The 21481-nt window shown below is 36.9% G+C and overlaps 4 protein-coding genes across 4 annotated transcripts; 3 read left to right on the forward strand and 1 right to left on the reverse strand.

Annotated features, from left to right (window-relative positions):
* The first annotated feature begins 2696 nt into the window (after positions 1-2696).
* On the forward strand, positions 2697-6717 carry LOC110377439 (ATP-sensitive inward rectifier potassium channel 12). The gene is made up of 3 exons (XM_064038221.1): positions 2697-2879; positions 2948-3382; positions 5423-6717. The coding sequence occupies exons 1-3, from the start codon at positions 2776-2778 to the stop codon at positions 6030-6032; spliced, it is 1149 nt and encodes a 382-aa protein (XP_063894291.1). The 5' UTR covers positions 2697-2775; the 3' UTR covers positions 6033-6717.
* A 657-nt stretch (positions 6718-7374) lies between these two features.
* LOC110377474 (hepatocyte growth factor-regulated tyrosine kinase substrate) lies at positions 7375-21097 on the forward strand. Its single transcript, XM_021336398.3, has 13 exons — positions 7375-7534; positions 7801-7885; positions 8654-8757; positions 9564-9724; positions 12720-12835; positions 13081-13201; positions 13345-13455; positions 17169-17322; positions 17697-17866; positions 18129-18259; positions 18355-18481; positions 18583-18780; positions 18866-21097. Exons 1-13 carry the CDS (start codon positions 7501-7503, stop codon positions 20408-20410), a joined length of 3057 nt encoding a protein of 1018 aa, XP_021192073.3. The 5' UTR covers positions 7375-7500; the 3' UTR covers positions 20411-21097.
* LOC110377494 (U6 snRNA-associated Sm-like protein LSm5) lies at positions 13644-14119 on the reverse strand. The gene has a single exon (XM_021336422.3). It carries the CDS (start codon positions 13977-13979, stop codon positions 13689-13691), a length of 291 nt encoding a protein of 96 aa, XP_021192097.1. The 5' UTR covers positions 13980-14119; the 3' UTR covers positions 13644-13688.
* Positions 14905-16767, forward strand: LOC110377485 (targeting protein for Xklp2). Its single transcript, XM_021336409.3, has one exon. The coding sequence runs from the start codon at positions 15064-15066 to the stop codon at positions 16483-16485; it is 1422 nt and encodes a 473-aa protein (XP_021192084.3). The 5' UTR covers positions 14905-15063; the 3' UTR covers positions 16486-16767.
* Positions 21098-21481: the final 384 nt, after the last annotated feature.

The raw sequence follows: 21481 nt of genomic DNA on the forward strand, positions 1-21481 counted from the left end.
ATATACCTCCATGGAGGTCGGTATCTAAAGCGCAAATACAGATTTGTTTTTTTTTTTTGTTTTAATCCTTCTCCTAGAGCTTTGCCCATAAGAAAACATTTGGGCAGTTAGTTATATCACCTAATTCCACCTAAGTTTATTCACTCAAACTCTAAATACTAGTAGTATGCACTTAACCGCCTACTTGAAAAAGACAAAAGAAAGTTGTGCAAGGCGCACCTAACCTTCCTATTGTTACCGTCATTTCTCGTCAACGACATGTCTCATTTGTCGCCTGTATGTCTGTTAATCATTTACATGAAAGCCAATGAAAGACGAGCCTCCACTCCTTCTTTATCATGCCCATTCATGGAACCGTCTTGAGATCTTGATAAAATGGTTCTGGTGCCTTTTCGAGTAGTCTCGTAATCAAAGATTAATGTATTACAATTTGTAAGTAGCTCGTGAATAATTGAAATCATTTGTATGAGTTGCATTCATGTTTTAATTGCGAAATCGTCTGCTTGATTCTTGGGTCATTCGTGATTTTATTATTTTGTCAATTCAGCTAACCTTTTGTTCCCATTCAAGTTCAGGCCCTAATATTAATAAAAATGTTTAACAATACAAAAACTCCGCCCTTTCATAAAGAAACTGCATCCACGTCAAAATAAGCGGTTGCAATTGCAGTACTAAAGCAACTGCAGTAATCTAAAGCTTCCTCGCTCGTATTCTTTGTCATGCCAGTAGGTACTGTTGGCAGCAAAAATACAGACAGATTAGCGAACAAAGCGTAGGCTATTGGCGACCAAGGCAACCAGGCTGCCTTATGCCTTTGTTGAGCTATCAAGACGCAGCTCGCATCATGACTGCAACAGATAATGTCTAGGAAATCATGAGATCGTATAAGATGCTGGGCTTAAAAGACGTTACAAAGTTGTAGATGAAGTAAAAGCAGAGATATGTGGTAAACATTGCAAATAACAACAAATACGCATCATTTTTCAAGACAGTCTGACTTGAATTACTCCTGCATATTTCGTTGGTTTCATAATTTGATTTGGTTCTGAAACAAAACCCATTTGCTTCTAACAGTCCCCACAGGATTTCGGCCCAAAATTTTGCAGGTTCAATCTACTAAAATCTCCCAACATCTGTCGCATCCCCTTCGTTTCTATGCTCACAGGTGCGAACTAAACAATCAGCATATCGTTGATGAGTGTTCGCAATACGTGTAACATCCTCGACTCGGAGTCAGTCAACATGACAAATGGATGACAGCTCAGCGTTCAAGAGCACGACGATTATCGAATTACGTTCCCCGCGTGTTGCGTTGCTCTTTCGTCTGTCATGGCCACTGCTCTTTCCGCCTCGAGGGAGTTGCCAGATGTTGATTCAGGTATCTACTTTTAAATGTGTACATACATATATTTTTGTTGCTAACTCAATATAGCAATGCTCGTTCCCAGGACTGCTTACCCCTTGGAGCAAAGCTGACTTCTACCCAAATTTTGAGTCCAGGTATCAGGTATACAAATACTAAGAAACTAGAGGTAGTATTGTCACTGATAATAATGTTCTGCGACTGTCCAAAACAGTTGATGATGTTTGTACCTAATAGTAAAGTATACAGTAGTACCTAATTTCTTGTGCTAAATTATGAGGAAGATTTTTATTTAAATGATGACTGCTTTCGACATTTATCTACATGCACAGCCTCAAAACATGGACAGTCCATCCTCATTCCTCCGAAAACGTTAATTCATCCCAATGTTTCTGCTGAGTATTTATCAAAATACTCTCTCTATTAAAAAGTACAATAAACCAAGTAGCTTCCACGTTGGCAACACTCCGTCCGGGCCATACATTGCATCCTGCCGGCCGTGACAAAACGATCAGGATGGTATGGAAGTGCCAGGAATTGGAAAAATCTAGACTTAGGTCACTATGCAATTTTTACGCAACCATCTGAACTTTACCTGAATTCGAAGGACCATTCGATCATTATGTTGATGCTACAGAGAAAGTTAATAAAAATTTTTGGGATTTGTGTTTAAGAAACCTACCCTAACAAATATTCCACAACATTGAATATTACCGATGTTTTATTGTTTTTTATTAACAGCTAGCTATTATTAATATATTATTGAGTATTTAATTTTAATAAGATATTCCTTGCCATTCCTTGCCAGACAAGGGGTAGTAAAATCGATGCCATCTACCTAGTAACGAGTAGCGAAACTACAACTAAAAACATATTATATGTGGGTAGATATTATTATACAGTGATTTATGTTCTATGTATTAAATGCATTACCCATTATGTAGCATAAATTGAAATAAATTGTATCCATGCATCATAGTTTTTATTATCGTCTTGTACCTATTAAGTTAATTTTACTACTCCGTGTCAATTAATGTACGTAGGTATATCTTTTAATACACATAATACAGATATCTAGGAATCATAATACAGATATCTATTTGAAATAATAATCGTTATTTAACTAATTAATAAATATTGTATCGTTAATGCGCCTTTCTCTATATCCATCAGGCAATGCATGAGTAATTGGTTAAACCTACAACGTACAGTCATAATTTACTGACTATAAAGTCTTACATAGCGATCTTGAGAAAATCTCTCATGTTTTATCTTTTTATTCAAATATACGCAAAGGTATTTATGCGGAAGGACTGTTATATCAGTTACTGTTGAGACATAGAGTAATCACATCATAACAATGACATAATTAAGCAGTAATATATCAACTTTTGCGTTATTTAAAATATAAAATGGATTTTAATGAAAAAAATAAACTAATCAATGGAATTGACCAATTGGAACAAGTGGAAAATGGGACGCTAATGCCTTTGCAGAAAAAGGGTCGATTTTGCAGGTAAGTAAAACAGATACTGTTATGTTTAATTGTTTATATAAAAAAATAATTTTATGGTTCCATTGCAGGAACAGTCATAAAAGAAAATCGGGCCGAAGAAAATATGATCGCGTCGTGTTCAAAACGGGTCAGTTTAACTTCGAGAAGTGGAAGAAGTCCAAATACCGCGTGTTCCCCGATATAGTTCAGGCTTTCATCAATGCACAGTGGAGGTGGACGCTGTTTTACTGCATCCTCACGTACCTCATCATTTGGCTAACATTCACAGGAGTTTGGTGGGTCATCCTCGACTTGCATGGAGACCTTGAACCTGAACACATGCCACATGTCAGCAACTCCTCTGAATGGTCTCCTTGTGTCAGAGAAATCTACGGCTTCACATCTTTATTTCTGTTCAGCATTGAAATCCACACAACAATCGGCTACGGAACCAGAGCCATCACACTCGAGTGCCCGTCAGCAATGTTTACAATGTGCATTGAAAGCATAATTGGAACTATCACATGGGCGTAGCCACACTGGGGCAAGCTGGGGCACTTGCCCCACCCTGGGCCCTGGCTCTGACCTATAAGGTGTCTAATTAAACAATGTTTTTTTTACTAACTCTAACTAACAACATCAACAATCATATGTACTATCCGTAAGTTATTGCACAAAAAAATTGTCGACTTTGAAAAGAGCGCGATCAAAACAAAATACACGCTCGAGTTCCCGAACGTGCGCGGTGCGCGTCATTTGAAAGCGAGCCGTATTCCCTAAAAGAACAGTTGCTATGTGGCGTAGCGTCCATCTAATCGAAAAAATAACGCATTGAAGGAGATGGAACTGGTAGATGTGATCAAAATTTCGGGAATGCAATTTTATCGTAGTGTAAAAACCGCGATCGCTATTTTGTTTGCCTAGCCATGTACGACCTGTACAATAGTGGTTCAGTGGTTCTTAACCACTGGTCCGCGGACCACTGGTGGTCCCTGGAAGCATTCAGAGTAGTCCGCGAAGCTTAGCTGCGCGACGTTGCTATACGTTAGGTATCTAACTTTATTTTTATCGACTTATCTATGCGAGCGAGGGGGTTTTCGTATGGACGTAAATCGGGTGTGTCGTACCTATGGGGGGACCCCATTCATGAAAATGTATATTTGGGCGACATTTTACGTAGTTTTTGGTTTTAAGTCTTAAAAAATAATTGAAATTTCGCGCTCGCTTCGTTCGCGTATTCAGAAACTATATTATTTTTGTATTTGTCAAGAAACAAAAAGTTAAGTACGTTTGGGATAAATTTTACGTAATACCTATTTGGTTTAAGTCCGATAAAAATTTCACGCTCGCTTCGCTCGCGTATTCGGAAACTATATGCCCCCATTTTTGCATTTGTTAACAAACAAAAAGTTAAGTACGTTTGGGCTAAATTTTACGTAATGTTTGGTTTAAGTCCGATAAAAATTTCGCGCTCGCTTCGCTGGCGTATTCCGAAACTATATGCCCTTATTTTTGCATTGGTCAACAAACAAAAAGTTAAGTACGTTTGGGCTAAATTTTACGTAATATTTGGTTCAAGACCGATAAAAATTACGCGCTCGCTTCGCTCGCGTATTCAGAAACTGTATGCCCCTTATTTTTGCATTTGTCAACAAACAAAAAGTTAAGTATGTTTGGGCTAAATTTTACGTAATATTTGGTTTAAGACCGATAAAAATTACGCGCTCGCTTCGCTCGCGTATTCATAAACTATATGCCCCTTATTTTTGCATTTGTCAACAAACAAAAAGTTAAGTATGTTTGGGCTAAATTTTACGTAATGTTTGGTTTAAGTCCGATAAAAATTTCGCGCTCGCTTCGCTGGCGTATTCCGAAACTATATGCCCTTATTTTTGCATTGGTCAACAAACAAAAAGTTAAGTACCTACGTTTGGGCTAAATTTTACGTAATGTTTGGTTTAAGTCCGATAAAAATTTCACGCTCGCTTCGCTCGCGTATTCAGAAACTATATGCCCCTATTTTTGCATTTGTCAACAAACAAAAAGTTAAGTACGTTTGGGCTAAATTTTACGTAATATTTGGTTCAAGACCGATAAAAATTACGCGCTCGCTTCGCTCGCGTATTCAGAAACTGTATGCCCCTTATTTTTGCATTTGTCAACAAACAAAAAGTTAAGTATGTTTGGGCTAAATTTTACGTAATATTTGGTTTAAGACCGATAAAAATTACGCGCTCGCTTCGCTCGCGTATTCATAAACTATATGCCCCTTATTTTTGCATTTGTCAACAAACAAAAAGTTAAGTATGTTTGGGCTAAATTTTACGTAATATTTGGTTTAAGTCCGATAAAAATTTCGCGCTCGCTTCGCTCGCGTGTTCAGAAGCTACATGCCCTTACTTTTGGCTTTTGTCCTGTGTGTGATTGTTTATTTTCTGTACCTGAAAATATAAACCTCTCAAATTAAGAGACAAAAAATCGGAGGGCCCCCGCACTTCCCCGGGGGATAGGTTGACTGCTGCCCCACCCTGAGCCCAAAGCTGGCTACGCCCATGAACTATCACACAATCTTTCATAGTCGGTGTTGTATTTGCAAAATTAACGCGGCCCAAGAATCGAGCACAGACGCTTTTATTCTCAAAGAATGCCATCATCAATCAGAGAGATCGTAATTTGCGCATGATATTCAGAGTTGGAAACACTAGGAAGTCAAGAATCATAGCTGGCAGCGTCCACGCGTATTTGATCAGGAGTAGTGCCTCCGACGTGTTGGATGACCAAATTAAATTAGATTTATCCATGGATTCAAGTGAGAACATTTCTTTTATGTTTCCAGTATGTGCAGTCCACACAATAGACAAGAATAGCCCATTTTATTCAATGTCAGCTTCTGATTTATTGAAGGCAGATATGGAAATTCTCGTAGTCTTCGAAGGCACAATTGAATCAACTGGGCAACCAGTCCAGGTGAAGTCAAGCTACACAACCCAGGAAATTCTGTGGGGTCATCGTTTTATCGATATGGTTGAATATCGAAAAGATAAACAAGGTTTCGTGATAGATTATGCCAAATTCGACGAAACTTATTCAGTCAATACACCGCTCTGTTCAGCTGAACGCCTTCACGTTTTTTATAGACATAATTTGAGAAAATTAAATTACATTATTCCTTGATTTTTTTTTCCTTTTCAAATTTTCAGGCTTCTCTAGATGTGGATTTAAAAATACAATTATTTGTCTGAGTTCCATTAGATCATTGTGCATTGTCCTCATTGCTGTCAGTTTGTTTTGCATTGTTGTCAGCATTACTTTCATGAATGATAACTGAGCTCGACAGATCTGTAAGTCAGCGTCCAATTTCGAAAGTATCTTAGTGTTTAATTCATGTTGTTCTTGCAAGTATTTTGTTATAAAGTCAGTCATTGTCTCATGTATTTTTGTTCACTTATCACAGTCACCACAAACACTATCTACGCGACTATATAAATCCATATTAAACTCTAGTGCAAATATGACGTTAAGTCTGTTTACGAAATATAAAATTTTCTCTCAATAGTCTTGTAGAATACGCACACCTTCTCACTTCTATGCAGTATGAGTCTGTCACCTAAGGTGTGTCGGCTCTGTGATAAGACTTAACAATTGAAAGATACGTTTTAGGTACACTTCAAGGTGATTCATATGTTCTGTGATTCCCATCTTATCGGTAAAGTAGATAGCAAATAAAAAATACCTTTAATTAAGTATATGAAGAAACTGTTGACAAAGACCTCGCAATCAAATTTAAGTACATATATTTTTTATACGGTCAGAGTAAATAAAGATTAATTAATACCAGATGCAGCACACTCTCCGACGTCCTATTTCATACTAAGAGTTAAGAGTATTGTTACCACGCCGCCATGCCTATGCAAAATAAACTTTACCTACAGTATATTCTTTCGAAATTCTCTTTTCAAATGCAACTTTAAACATGCCATTTATAGATTATAGCTGAGCAGCTTTTTCTCATAATATTTTGCAATTTAATTAACATGTAAAGTTTTTGTAACGTAACATTCAGTTTCGACTAATGCATTGATATAGGTGAGAAACTACTCTGGAGCGGCCTCTTATAGTCAGCATTCTAAATTCTAGTAATAAATTAAAGAAACCTCAAAAGAAACTAAATTGTGAATACATGCCTCATACTTACTTATCAGATAGAGTTACAATTTTCTCGTAGAGTTTATACTAGCGGATTTTCGGCTTAGTTTTGCCGAGCGACAGCGCTCGGTTCACACGGACAATGTATCAGTTAAAGACCTTACCATACCTATATGTCGAAATAAGACTTATTTCAGTTATCAAACTTTATGGAAATATTTACGCCTAAACATTGTAGTATATTTTTTATAACTTAAAAAAACCTCTGTACTAGTCATAACAAAAATAATAAAAAATAGAAAAGAAATCCTTTGTATTTTTTTCGTGGAACGTGCATTGCATAAACAGAGGAATACTGGCAACACTGTATTGTAGTGCCAACATTCAGAACAAAAATAAAAAATGACAAAAGTGTGCTGTCATTTTTCTGTCCATCGAATCAATCACTGTTGATTTTCTAAAACAAAAGTTTATTATTGCGTTTCCATAGGAAAAGATGTTTCGAGCTAATAATTTTGATAAGTTGCTTGGTAAGTTTAGAAAACACAATTTCCTTTGTGCCGCATCATCACCTACGATCACAACAGAAATTAAGTTCGTTGTCATAATTTTACTGGGCAGTTTTCTCTGATTAGCATTTAGCTTTCTTTATTTTTCTTCCAAAATTGTCTTAGTAATAACGGTACACTTTCCGGATATGACTAATAAGCTTTACAGTAGCCAACAAAGCACGATTCATTATCAATACCTACCTCTGGTGATTACCATTCTAAAATGGTGAAATAATTTGTTCTAGATAAAGCTACAAGTAATCTACGCCTAGACCCCGATTGGCCGACAATCCTACAAATATGTGATTTGATTAGACAGAACGATTGTTCGTAAGTATTTTTAGACCAGCATCATAATGTTACAGAAAAGGTCAAAACAATGTTTATCTAATTATGTATTAAAGCATCGTTGACCCTTAAGTTGTGAGCTGGAAGATGCATTTCACTTTGAATTATTAAAATCCCTCTAGAATTGAAGTGGTACATGGTTAGTCATATCATAATTAAATGACTAATAGTAATCAGTCAATGACACTATTTTGTACACAACTTGAAGATAAATATGTCATTAGTTATTGAATTTCATTTTTATATCAATATCTACTCTGCCTTGCATGTAATATAATTGGGTTGTTTATGAAAGGCTTGGCACTATTATATTGAATCCCAATATTTATTAACATTAAGTAGGTATTCAATAATTACAAGTTAATTCAAGTAATGTTTGTAGATAATAACAGATTAGTGAGAAAAAAATGGACCATGTTTGTGATCTGTTACAACAATATATTATCCTAGAGGAGGATATATGTGACCTTGAACATGGTCATATGCATTATGCAATGCCTACCTGTTTTTTCTACTACTATAATAGATATTTCTGTAGTGTCAGAGGTTGACTATCACTGTATTGTAAATTTTTTACTTACTGGTTAACAATACTTACTCTTGTGATGTCATATAAATCCCAAGTTAAACTATTTTACTCATATTCAGAACATATATTTTTTATAAATTAGTCTTCATAGTAAAATAAAGCTGTTAAATTGTTGTGGGTTATCCATAAAGTAGTTTTAAGACAAACAATGTTTGTTGCAGACCAAAATATGCAGTGACAGCAGTCAAAAAGAAATTGTACTCATCAAACCCACACCAGGCTATGTTCGCACTGCTCACCCTTGAGAGTATTGTCAAAAACTGTGGTAAGTTCATGTATTCCAAGGGTTTTTTATAGTACACAAATAATAGCACCTATTTATCCACCTTAAGACCTGAGGGTTGAGCAAAATGATTTTTGTTAGTATCATATTTTGTAGCATACTATGTAGTTTCATGTGTGGTTTTCAAAGAGTTGTTTTCTAAGAAAAGATTGATCATGTTATATCTAATAGTATTCTTATTGGTAATCTGTTAAATCTGGATTTAGGCTGAGTAAATGGTTCTTGCGTGTCAAATATTTTAATTCTCCACCTACATGTACATATAGTACACTACTTCATAAATTGTAAACAAGAGCAAAATCGATAATAGCATCGTAATTGTTATGTACATATATCCATACATACAGATTGTACTATACTTGAAATTAAGATGAAAAAGAGACTTTATGGACACTGTAATTGTTTCAACAGTAAAATATAATAATTATGATGCTCAGTACTGCTGGGAAAATGTAGTAAGTTATATGACTTTGTTACCTTTTGTTTCAAGAGGAGCTCTCATGAAATAAAAGGTATTTGTGATAAGATGGCAACTAGGATTACCAGTGAATAAGATTCCTACCAGAATCTGGTAAAGCAATATAAAAATAAATAAATGACCAAAGTGGCAAAATAAAACATTAATACCTTCTTTGCATGAATTGTTCAACTGGAATAATTCAGTAGTTTTTTAAAAATGATGCCAACATAGGTGCAGATAAGCATTCCATTGATTTCTTAATTCTAATTGGAATAAAATCATTAAAATATGTTATTCAACTGGTTTCAAATTGTTCACATATCAACAGGTTCTGGCGTCCATGATGAAGTTACATCCAAAGCGTTCTGTGAAATGCTCCGAGATCTTGTGAAGACTACACAACATGAAAACCTTCGCAACAAAATCCTTGAACTGATTCAAGCTTGGGCCTTTGCGTTTCGAAACTCACCCAAATACAGAGCTGTTCAGGTATTTTGATTATTATTGGGAATTAATAACTATTGGTTGTATGACTTCCACTCACAATAATAATAAGCCTTAACTTCAATTTGCAATGGTAGAAGTAATGGGGGGTTTACACGGGTGACTCAGTGGCGGATTTGCAAATTTGCCGCTAGTAGGCCATTCAATTTCTGCCGCCCCTACTGACTTTTGAATTCAATGCGTAAGTGTAATCCCGTTATTAGTATGGTGTGCCGCCCCCCAGTTTTGGCTATATGTATTGGCACATGCATGCAGCCCTTAAAAGGTTGTGGGAATCTGGTTTTCAGGTTAACAGTTGTCATTACCAATACCACTACAACCGATGAACTGAGCAGATTTTGATTATTTTAGTGCGCTCGCTGGCGCGATGAGAGAAGAAAGAAGCAATTGTAAATAAGCGCGAGCGAAGCGAGCGCGAAATTTTTATAGTTTATGGTCAGAAAAAGTAATTAGAGCCAAAGGCGTCTTTAGCTAATGTTCGTAAATGAGCTTATGTAGCGCCCTTGTGCATTCATTACCCAACTGGTCCCTATGTATTGAAAGATTGTGATTAATATGTATATTAAAGTGCTTAGAACTGTTTATGGGTAACCCAAACTAACGAACTTAAATATCTATAACAATGTTAATTACTTACTGGGGTTGTCTCATTTATAAAATTGTTCTGACTGTTTGAGACAAATAAACATTTTTATTTATTTATGATTAAATTTAGTAAAAGATGTTGAAAGTCAATGCATAAGACATAGTCCATATGTAAGGAGCGCGAGCGAAGCGAGTGCGAAAATATTTTAGTCTAAGGACACAAAATAAATAAAAACCACTGTAAAATAACAAAGCAAAGTCAAAAAGTAAGATATGCGCAGAAATTAAGTGCAAAAAGCCATAACGGACGTGCGCGGAAAATGTTGTTTTCTGGAATTGAATGCCTCATCAAAGGTAAAATTTGAAACCTGACATGGAGCCGCGAGCGCAGCGAGCGCGTATTTTTTTTTGGGGTTGCAAAGGGTGAACCTGAAAATTGACAGGACATGACCAAAGCGAGGACGGCTTTTTCTGAAATTTTATTGCTAATCTACGTATCTATTTTTAGTAAAAACATTTTTATTAGGTAATTATGGTTTAATTTTGCCGCCCCTCTAAATCTGCCGCTCTAGGCACTGGCCTACTTGGCCTATTGGTAAATCCGCCACTGGGGTGACTAAAGCCGCATGATTTCTGCCGCGCGGCATAAATCGACCATCTGAACGACAATTCGGCTAAGTCGCAAGAGACTAAAGCCCCAAAGATAGCATCCGACTTTGGCCGCGCGGCAAAAATCGGGCGGCTTTAATCACCCGTGCAAACCCCCATAAAGGTGTTCATTTGTACATATGAAAAACTGCAACAAACAAAATAGAAGAAGCGTAAATAAATTGTAAATATGAAGGTAATGTTAATTACACACACCGTATAGCTCACAGCTGTGGGTATGTGGCAACACAAATACCTTTATTTTTAACCGACTTCCAAAAAGGAGAAGGTTCTCATAAGAGATCTTAATTAGGCATCCCCTGTGAAATCTTTGCACAACAACATTGATCAAAATACAACCATTTGGGTTAATACTTAGGCCTATCTCAAGAATGTCGGTAACTATTGAAAGACTGTAAAATGCATAGCCATTTATTGATGTAATGTTATAATTTATAAAGAGATAGGATTTGTTGACATGTATAGAATCGATGTAACCAATGGCACCTTTTTTTAACGACGTCAAAAATTTATCAAATGACCAACAACAAGTGTCAGACGCATACTGACTAAAAACCGTCGTGATCCGTCGTAGGACTTTTATGTACCAGGGCCGCAGTAACTCTTTCGAACAATCCCGCAGCCCCAACCGATGGCACCTGAAGCCATAAAATTAAAGATTCAACTAAATATATCTCTTGAATTACTATTCAATAAATATCTTCTCACAACTACATATTTGATAAACATAGGTTTCTACCGAAGTAAAAAAAATGTCTCCTGTACAATATAAAATGTAAAATTGCCACAGTTCACTGAACGTTTTTGCCCCAGCCAAGGTTAAACAACGTTCTTTGCAATATTGATCTATCCAACCGCACCTGTAACTTAATTACGTCGGGCTTTCATGTCATTGCCACATTGTAGTGAACAGTACATAGTCAGTAGCGAAAAATAACTTTAATTGTGATAATTTTACTGTACCTCACGACTCTACCAAGATTTGAATAAGAGGAACTTACGCCCATGCACGTAAGAGCTCATTTAATTGAATCTAATCAGTCGGGCTGCTCGCGGTGGCAAATTCGAATGATTGTTCTGTTTACTTACGCTACGCGTTCGGTTTGTGATAGCAATGTCCTGTGGAGTGATTTTATATCTGTGTATAACGCTATAAATATACATCCTACGCGATACGTGGGTACAATATGTTTTAATAAACCTCGACTACATAAATATAAGTAGGAACGATAGTGAGCTGTACCCATTGTTACTGTATTTTACATAAAACAATGCGTAAGTTTATCTGTTATAAAAGTTATTTTCGATTCAATATACCTACCTACATATCGGACATTCAAAACAGCCGCTTTCCAACCAGTTTCCATGCGGGCACAGATGCTGAATACATTCACATAAACAAGTACCTCTCTACACAAACATTATAATACCTGTGTAGTAGGTATAGCTATACCTTTGAATGACGCGTCACGTTATCAGTCAGACACAGTATGATTCATAATCTCATGAAACAACATAAACAGTTAGTGCTGACGTTCTATTGTGGTGTCGAAGTTTTTTCTATAGCCTCACTTTAAAATTATTTGAATAAAGAATTGTGAAGTACAGGATAAAACTAAAAATAATGATAGTTTGTGTCAATTTACACCAATTTAGGACAACAAGTGAATCTGCTTAGTCATAGTGGTTTATGTGTGGTGTTGTATATGTGTTCTTTTGTGAATAGGACACTGTGAACATTCTGAAGGCTGAGTGTTACAAGTTCCCTCCACTCAAGGAGTCCGACGCGATGTTCTCTGCTGACACAGCACCAGAGTGGGCAGACGGAGAAGTTTGCCATAGGTATGTGTTCTATTTTATTGTGCCCTTAAAAGAGTTGCATATTTATGCAAATACCAACACTAATTTCTCAGTTCAAAATGTAGAGTAAAATCAAAAAATGTTGAGTAAATGTTAAGAAAACAAGTTATTCTTTCTTTTTCCTTATACAAAGTGATGGTGACCTTAATTTTCCTTAAGGCCGAGGCTATCTTACCAGTACTTTTTGAGATAACATAGGCCTTATGTTTTCCTTTGTTGTCTGATAGATGTCGCGTGGCATTTTCATTGATGGTACGGCGGCATCATTGTCGTGCATGCGGCCAAGTCTTCTGCCAACAGTGTAGTGCCAAGCAATCTACATTGCCCAAGTTCGGAATTGAAAAAGAGGTAAGAGTAATAAGGAGAATCCTCTCAAGTACACAAAGATTACATATAACTCAGTCTTTAATGTTATTCAGGCGAGTTTGAGAAAGAAACCATATAAGTGAAATTTATCTATATTGGTTATTTCAATAATAAGTTGTTGACAGGTGCGTGTTTGTGACGCCTGCTATGATAAAGTGAGCCGGCCGCCGCCATCTTCTTCCAAGCTGGAGATTGTGGACACTTCCAGTGACTATGGACCTGCTGCGCAACCACAGGTAAGGTTTCACTCATTTTGTTTAGTTTAACTGACAAGATTATATAGGATGGAAGCAATATTTTGATTAGGTGACAACAATAGAAACTGAATGAAATCAGACAAGCTTAACCTGTTATCACTACCAATATTTCTCTTTATTGTTGTGCAATGTTTAAATCATGAATTTGATAAAATGATAAACAAAAATTGGAGCTTAAAAATACTTTATTTATAAACTACATAGGAATAACATCACTGTCCTTCGTAAGAATCACCAGGCATTTCACCACCAGGCACCAACATCGCAATATTGTTGCCATTCAATAGGATTTGATCTAGTTTCGTGATTTTCCTTCCTTCCGGCGTTGATTCGTACTCCGTGACGTCATCTAGCAGCATATTCACAAAATCATCGAATCCTTGTAGAGTTCCAACCATTTCTTTGTCATTTTTCATAATAATATGGATCCGAGAACCTATACACTTATCCACAAGTTCTAGAGGTAAAAGTGTGTTTGGATTCGGTAACGAAGTTTGTGTCATTTTTGTGTATCCGTATTTTCCAATTTAACTCAGTTAGTCAAAGTAATAAGCAAATATTTCTATGTTTTCAACAACCACGGCTTTTACATGAATTCACCGAAAAAACATGATCACGCCAGGGGCCAGAATAATTCGAGTTTGACAGATGCGGTTTCGTTCGGAAACAGATACAGAAACATAGACACTTTTTTTTTAATCTTTGAAATAAACATAATTTTAAGTCTAATATTTTATCATAAATATTTTTTATTTTATGTACTGATTTACATGAAGATGATATTTCTGTACGTACACATAAAAATATTGGTGCTGTAGCATGAAAACAGATTTCTGAACGAATGAAATAAAATGTTACCATACTAAAAATATATATTCATTAAAGGGTACTTCGTTTTTGATGATTAATGAGGGATTTTCTTTTCATTATTTGAACATGAATGCAAGGAACGTAACAGCGTATAATTTCCTGGTTTAACGAAACGTTTTTGTCATCAACAATAAAAAAAAAATAAGGAGAAAAGAAGTCAGACAGATTGTTATCCGAATGTCGCGAGAGATTTCAAAATCAATAAAATTGTCAAGAAATCTGAGTTTCTTGGGTCTCGAGTAAAAGGGCTCGGTGCTATGTTTTTTTTTTTAACTTTGCAAAGGTATACTCGCGTAGTATGTACAACGCCCTCTATGTAGGTGCAATGTTTTATTTTAACTTTGCAAAGGTATACTCGCGTAGTATGTACAACGCCCTCTATGTAGGTTTGATACTGAATAGTTTCTTTTTATTTTTACTGTAAAAGTAAGCTTGAACTAACGCCCTCTATACTTATTGGTAACTATTTTATTTGAGGAGTCCTCTCATAAAGCATAGCAAGCAATTAAATATTTTTCACGTGAATTACATTTTATTGTGCAGAGTAAAAAAAAACATCAGTCTTGTGGGGAAATTGAGAATTATTTATGGCAACACCAAACACGTCAAGTTTCGAAGTTTGTTCTCCTTCATTTGAAAATAACGAATCTTAAACGAACTCAATATTACATTGTTTTGTTTTATAATACATACTCTGTTAAATATTAGTGCACAGCAATGGCCAAAAATGTGACGAACTTTCGTGGTGAAATTTATTTCACGCCAAATGGCAAGTTACATATAAAAGACGAACCTGTTACTCCAATTGAAGAGGATTTCGGTGATCACAATCGCTTGGATTACTACGACAATGATTCTGGTAATATAAGAAAATCCATGTCAATGAATGATATTGCTGCACTTCGAGAAGATCTCGTGAAAATGGAATTCCATGATAGTGAAGATGTATATCACAGACATCGTAAACCATCGGGTGCGCCACAGGAGTTATCCAGAACGAAATTTGTTTCAATGGCCGAAGCCATTTACCATTTTCAAAAGGATACTCCTGGTCGGTTCCATACGACGCGTCCTCAAATATTCCGTTCGCAAGGACAGAATGGACGATCAGGACTGACAGTTCCTCAGTCACCTATGCTACGATCTAAGTCTCGCCACAGACCGACACATATATTATCTCAGAAGGAAATTGAAGAAAAGGAGCTTGAAGAAATCAGGAAACATAAAATTAAAGCTAATCCAATTCCAAAGTCTGTCATAGAAGGCACTAATCTTCCTGAGGTACCTAAGAAACCTGTCACAGTTCCAGAGCCTTTCAAACTGACAGAAATACAAAAGAAAGCTGCTCAAACATCTAATGAAAATCATCAATTTAAAGCTAGACCAGCTCCAAAACACATTCTTGAGAAGCCCCATATACCTGTGAAACCTCCAGTACATGTAACCAAACCCATCAGTCCTAAGTTCCGCTACAAAAGAGCAAACTCTGCTGATCAACTTCGAAGTGATAACTTACTTATAATGAAACCTCAAAAACCTGAAGAAAAACATCATCCTAGAATGGGCCCAGTTAAACCAGAGCCATTCTCATTTGAAAAGCGGGATGAGGAACTGAAACGCCGCAGGGAGGAAAGAATCAAGCGACAGATTGAGGAGGAACGCAAACAAGCTACTGCGTTCAAAGCACAACCTGTACCAGGGGCTGTCAAGAAATGTATGCAGAGCACTGTTGCCAAAGGAGGCTCTTCCACATCTTCAGAAAACAAAGAGAACATAAAGTTTGAAGCTAAGCTACCAGTAGTACTTTACAAGGAACCATTTAAACCGGTGCTTCAGCCAGTGCATCAACTGAAGTCTGCTCCATTTGAGCTCACTACAGAGAAGCGTGCAGCTGAAAGAGAGAGGTTTGACAAGCTGTTGAAAGAAAAAGAAGAGGAACAGGAAAGATTGAGACTGTTGCATGAGAAGGAACAGGAAGAAGCAGAGGAGTTAGCAAGAGCTAAGTTGAGAGCAAAACTGATACATCATGCAAAACCTGTCCCTAAAGCTGTAGTTGCACCATTTGTTCCAGAGAAGTCTGTTGCCCCCCTCACTGTGCCAGAAACTCCTAAGTTTGTGAGGCGCATGAGACAAAACTAACCTAACTTTACCTCCTACATACTGTGAATTTCCAGTTTAATATTTCTATGGAATAGTTTTTAATATACCTTGTGCTAGGTAATTTCTTACTTGACTGTTATCATGTTTAGAACCTATATTTCTATTTCATTACTGTACTGACATTTAATTGACATGATTATTATTAAGATATTTTTAATTTTCTCATTAGAAGTTATATGTTATTTAAATTTATATCCTCCTAGCTAGATAATGATTGGTAGATGTATGATTTTCTGTAAAATAAACAATATCTAATTGTAATTGCTGTTTTCTTTTGTATTCATAACCTAAATTGATTACTTGAAAGATAAAATATGACTTGAGTTCAATGAAACATGAATCATGTGGGTCACATTCAATTTCAATTGTGATCCATGAAGTTATCTTAACACTACTTGTAAGATTTGGTTTGATGTCTGAATACTTACAAAATATTAGATACTAGCTGTACTCCATGGGTCTACTACTACTAAAAATTATATGTGTACCTACCAAATCAAATTTTTATCGGTTTTGGCCTGAAAACGCATCAGACACTTACCTACTTTCGCATTCATAACATTATATTTCAAAAGTATTACATAAGAATTGCCCCACAGTATCTCAGTTTGTAGACTTATCAAAATTCACCACAAAAATCACAATTTTATATGCAACTCCAGAAACGTACGGGAGGCAAGACTGCCGAAGAGTTACAAGAGGAAGAGGAATTGCAGTTGGCTCTCGCTCTCAGCCAGTCTGAGGCCGAACAGAAGGAGAAAGAACGCAAGTCGCGCTCCCACATCGCGCCTGACCCGGCGCCTCTGCATCCGACTTGTAAGTACATGGGACTTGTGTGTACTTAATTAATAAAAAATAGTCCACGTTGTGATGATTCATTAATTTAGGAACATACTTAAATAAATATATTACTTACCTATGTATGCTACCTAACCTATAGCCAATTAACTACGTAACCTATCCATTGACAATTTGGTTCAATTTATTTGCGACGTCACCTGTGTTCCAGGGGAACTCGTACTCGGATAATATACGGCCTATTTTATTCGGGAACAGTCTAGCACTCCAACAATGAAAGAATATTTCAAATTGGTTCAGAAGAATTGGGTACAAACAAAAAAAAAACACTTAATTATAATAATAACTACTACAAGTACTAAATAACATTTGAGTCATATGTGTCTCGGCAGTGTCACCAACACCGTCTTCAGTGTCTGCGTCTCCGGAGCACAGCACGCAGGCGAACTCTGAGCTGTCGCGGTACCTGGACCGCAACTACTGGGAGCAGCGCATCTCTCGAGATAACACCGTCGCGCCCACCGCGCCCGCACCCGCCTCTCATGCCTCTGATACTACCGAAGTATGTATATTACGTATAAGAAAAGGATTTTAATTTAGTTCTTATGTTAGAAATAAGATGGGATTCCTGAAAATCAATAGGTACCTTTTGAAGGTATCATTTTTATAATAGACATATCCTAGCATACATCATGCTATGGTTTAAAATATCTAGTGAAGCAACACAAAAACGTTAATATGAATACATAGTAACGAAAAAAGTGCTTTTCTAACCCCGCAATAGAGAATGACGAGTGTTTATAAATAATTTATTAATTTTGCAGGAATTCCCCAAGCCTTCTACAACAAAGGCCCAAGATGATGATGCAGAGGACAAAGAAATTGATGAGTTTGTGGAAACACTGAAATCTCAAGTAGAAATATTTGTAAACAGAATGAAGAGCAACTCCTCGCGGTACGAATTTATTATTATTTATATTATATACCTTTGTCATCATGCTTCCATCCAAAATGTTGAATATTAGAATAACGTTATTCATAATTCCACAGAGGACGGTCGATCGCCAATGATACCGCAGTTCAGACCCTTTTCATGAACATCACAGCTATGCACTCACGTCTGCTACGTTACATCCAACAACAAGATGATAAACGCGTCTACCTAGAGAGTTTACAGGTAAACATGCATACTTATTAAGTAACGAGAAACATGCACATGTAAAATTCTCACTTTTAAAATGTTGTATGATAAATACCTGCATCTTTGACGTTTTACAGGACAAAGTGACTCAAATCCGTGACAGCCGCGCGGCTCTGGACACATTACGCGCGGAGCACACGGCGCGAGTGGCCGCCGCCGCGGAGGCAGCCGAGCGACAGAGGCAAATGCAAATGGCTGCCAAACTGCAGGCAATGAGGAAGAAGAAACATGAATACCTACAGTACCAAAGACAACTAGCTTTGCAAAGAGTTCAGGTAACTTATCTTATTTTATAAACATATTTAAAATGATCATGATAATACAGTTGATATTAATTGTGTATGTAACTTCCAATTTCAGGAACAAGAAAGAGAAATGCAGATGAGACAAGAACAACAGAAGCATCAATACTTGATGAATGCTAATAACTTTTATATGCCGGGTGTTTCCTTACAACAACAGTTCCCAAGTGGCTATCCAAACCAACCAATCTATGGAAACCCACAGTTCCATCCACAAATGATGCCACAAGCAACAACCGACAGCAATGTACCGGGCCCTGTGCCCGGACAAGCGCAAATATCCACCGCTAACATGCCGATGAACATAAATCCAATGGCGACTATTCAGTCCATGCCACAGCTAACGAACACTTTCGCGGCATTGTCGACCTCCGCCGGCCCTGTCAACCAAACATCAGTCAGCGCTCAACAGTCAATGGCGCAGTCTAACTTACGACCCAACCTATCTCAGCAATTACCAATCCAACAACAAATGATGTTACAGCAAATGCATCAGATGCGCATGCCCGTACAATCTGGTATGCATCAAATCGGACCACAGGCTATTGCTAATGGCATGCCAGGACAAAACATTCCACAACAAAATGGGCAAAATGCACAGTTACCAAAGCAGAATTTGCCAAACCAGCCTCAGCAGCAACCTAACGCTATGATGCCTCCAATGTCTGTAGGCCAACAAAATATAAATCAGCAAAATATGGGTCAACCATTAATGAATACAGGCAATCCTATGCTTGGACTACAAATGCAGAACATGAGAATGCCTCTTATGCAAGGCAATCAACCAAATCCTAATCAGCCGATCCCAGTGTCTGGCTATCAAAATATGAATATTCCGAACCAAGTCAATACTCAACAACCAGGATCTCAAGCTCCAAATATTCAAGCACAGTCACAAATGCCTATGCCTGGACAACAAATGCCAATGCAAGGGCAGCAAATGATGCAGGGTCAAACTATACCTGGCCAGCCTCAAATGCAGATGAATAACAATATGTCACAAGTAGGGCAAAATTTACCACCTGGACCTGGACAACAAGTTCCCCAAACCCAAGCTCAACAGATGCCACCACAACACCATCAGCAACAGATGCCTCTCAATCAAGCGATGACAATGCCTGGCCAGGGAATGCAACAGCCTGGCCAGCAAATGCAAATGATGCAAGGGCAACAAATTCAGTCTCAGGGCCCAATGATGAACCCAGGACAAAATCCACAAGGCCAAATACCTGGTCAACAGCAAGTAAATCAAGGACAAATTCCTACTAGTCTGCCAAACCAACAAATGATGCAAGGTCAAATACAACCTGGAAACCCCGGTCAGATACCCATGGGTCATCAGATGCAAATGGGTCCAGTGCAGCAGATGCAGCAAGGCCCTCCAATGCAAGGGCAGATTCCTCAGCAAATGGGAATCCCGCAGCAGATGCAACAGCAACTACAGCAAGGACAGCCTGCACAAAACATTCCAGGCCAACAGAAAATGCAGCAGCCTAATGTGCCACAAGGACAGTTACCACAACAAAGTACCAATCAGCAAGCACAGTCACCAGGGAAACCCGAACATAATAATAACACGGGGGAACTGATTAGTTTCGATTGAGGAGAATGGTTCCAACACTGAGTGATCTCTGCAAATGACTGGAAATAATAATACTTGTTCTAATATTACGTAATATATAACTATATGCAATAATTATTATGCACTTAGACATTGTGCTATGTTGTGAGTTTTAAAACCAAAATATTGTCATGTATAGATAAATTTGAGATTTATAGAGGATAAAATTAAATGCCTTTACTTATAAATGTTGTAAATGTGGGATGGTGTGTAAATTATAGTTTGTTTCTATTGAAAAGGACAGAGGACTTGCATTTCGGAAAACAATTAATATTGTAACTTTTATAAGTGAAGCAGATTTGATGCTTTTAATTGTCACAGATAGATTAGCAATTATTTATATTACCGTTTAAGCTAGATGCAGATTTCAATTCGCGACAAATATGGCACCATCAAACAAAATATAAAAATAATCTGTCCCATTAAATCATTTGCTGTAGTTGTTAGCATTCTTTTAGTTAGAAAGGCCTTGTAATCTATGTAAATGCAAATAATTATGTATAAAATATTCGTCGTTCGTAAACCGTAGTTTATTTAGATATATTAATATAAATGAGAAATTCTAATATTTTATTTTTAATTATCTTCATTGATGTGGTAATTGTTTTGTTATAATATTTTAAGTTATATGATGTATAAATACGACGTACCAATAAAACATGAAAATTATTTGGATGGATTTTTATTTTGATAATTTTATACATTCAGAGTGAATCCGTTTGGGGCTATAAGTTTTTAATGGATTGCAGACCAATAGAGCTAAGTTAGTTTAGCTTAGTTTGTATAGCTGACGCAGTTTGCCAATGACTGGCATTTGGTCTATAAGTACTATACGGTAGTTTGCTCAACAATCATTTGCATCGTAAATTATTTGCCGACAATATGATTCATTATTGAAAAATAATAAAAACGAAGATAAAATAAAGGAATGCCACACACGCTTCAATCGTGATTGGATCTCAGTCGGATGTGAATCTTATGTCGCTTAAGTAAAAATTAGCAGAATCGAACCCCTAGAAAGCTGTGTAAGCTAAAGGGCTTATTACAATGAGG

Source organism: Helicoverpa armigera, chromosome 2 (assembly GCF_030705265.1).
Source record: "Helicoverpa armigera isolate CAAS_96S chromosome 2, ASM3070526v1, whole genome shotgun sequence".
NCBI lineage: Eukaryota > Metazoa > Arthropoda > Insecta > Lepidoptera > Noctuidae > Helicoverpa > Helicoverpa armigera.